The sequence below is a fragment of the Plectropomus leopardus genome, unplaced genomic scaffold (genome assembly GCF_008729295.1).
Source record: "Plectropomus leopardus isolate mb unplaced genomic scaffold, YSFRI_Pleo_2.0 unplaced_scaffold5377, whole genome shotgun sequence".
In the NCBI taxonomy this organism is placed as follows: Eukaryota; Metazoa; Chordata; class Actinopteri; order Perciformes; family Serranidae; genus Plectropomus; species Plectropomus leopardus.
Window position 1 is genome coordinate 1 of NW_024659042.1, and position 1,581 is coordinate 1,581.

Here is a 1,581-nt window from a genome sequence, read left to right on the forward strand (position 1 = left end):
GTCGTCCTGCTCACAGACCTCATGAGTGGTTAATAAGTAAAGCATGATCTGGTGGGCTTGGCATTGAATCACTGTGGTCATGCTTCTGGAGTGCTGCTGTTTACCACCACTTCTCTTGTTGTTCTTTCATTTCTGCAAATCTGAATGAGAGTTTTTGCTTGTGGTCATATGATTTCTCCCTTATCAGTGTGTTTGCCTACGCTACGGGCCATAAACTGTGAAGATGTGCTGAAGGGAATTTTTGTGGACTTTATTATAACTGTGAAATGGCTCTCTAAGGATGATTTTCAGAGGAACAGTTCCACTTCTGTGCTGGCAAAGATGAGCAAACTTGTAGGCATTGCAGCAAATTGCAATAAATGTGGCCTGAGCTTTTTTTTTTTATCAGTTTGTTTTCCAAAGGACTACTACCATGTTTTGGTACTCAAGGGGATAACCAAAGTTGGCAAGTAGGTTGTGAATATTTGTTACTTGTTGTGGTTGAATGTCAGACTAAAAGATAGAATTGGTTTTCAGCATGATGACACAGTAGCTTAAACTTTAAAAGTCACAATTTATTCCTTTAAGTTGTGAGGACTGTGATTTACTTTTTGTGTTGTTTTTAATTTGTTAGCTCTGTTCTAATATTATTTTGCTTCCTTAGTGGGCGACTTTGACAAGATCTGGCGCGAGCACTGTGAAGATGAGCAGACGCTGAGTGAGTACGCCCTCGCCATGAAGAATCTCGCTGACAACCACTGGACCAAAAACTGCGAAGGAGAGGGGCGCATCGACTGGTGTCGCAGGTACTAATCAAATATCTTACAGCTGCACTCTAAGACCTCATGACTGTTAAGTCTTTTTTTGTTTGTTTTTGTGAACAATTATTTATTGATTAAACAGCAAAAAGGGACAATATGTAATATGTATATATGAGTATGACACTCATCATCATTGAAAATGAAAGATGCAAAGTTTGAAGCATGTCACAAAAACAAAACAAGCAATAACAGCAAAACATCTGATGCAAGCAAACAACATCAAACACAAAAAACAAAAAAGTTACTCACACAAAAAGTTAAACAGAAAATAGCAATAAATGCCAATCTTTGTTAGAAAATATATAAAGAAAACTTAAAGTGAGTGATGGCATCAGTCAGTCAGTTATCAACTGCGTTACTGTACTGTATGACTGTGAAGTCCAGCTTATCTAAACTTATATGCTGAGCTTTAATTTCACTGTAAAGTTTGAGTTGTGTTTTCAATCTTCTTTCTCAGTGTCTGTCAAGAATATTTTTTGGATGGCGGGATGAAGAGAATGTTAGAAAAGGATGAGAAAAGTGCCATGCTCGCCATGGGTCTGACTGCTGCATCTGTAAGTGCCCAACCGAACAGCACCATTCCCAGGTGAGCACGCTACACCTCATGCTATTATTCTCTGGAGTAATAGATATAAACTGCTGCGGAATAAATCTTTATTCTATAAAGACGGGTTTGAGAAAAATATATGGTCTATAGCTGATTGATGCTAGTGGTAACTTGCTCAATTGTGAACACACCCTTTAAAATCTACTACTAGGCCAGAAAAGAAATCATTTCTCT

General features: G+C 38.1%; 1 protein-coding gene across 1 annotated transcript; it reads left to right on the top strand.

Annotated features, from left to right (window-relative positions):
* The first annotated feature begins 326 nt into the window (after positions 1-326).
* On the top strand, positions 327-1,463 carry LOC121939642 (S-adenosylmethionine sensor upstream of mTORC1-like). Its single transcript, XM_042482639.1, has 3 exons — positions 327-449; positions 644-785; positions 1,258-1,463. Coding segments are annotated over exons 1-3 (276 nt in total). The 5' UTR covers positions 327-448; the 3' UTR covers positions 1,391-1,463.
* Positions 1,464-1,581: the final 118 nt, after the last annotated feature.

Bases quoted from the DNA above. Each gene is read 5' to 3' on its own strand.
- LOC121939642 (XM_042482639.1), top strand. The intron at 786-1,257 runs GTACTAATCAAA...CTTCTTTCTCAG, and splicing joins CGCATCGACTGGTGTCGCAG to TGTCTGTCAAGAATATTTTT.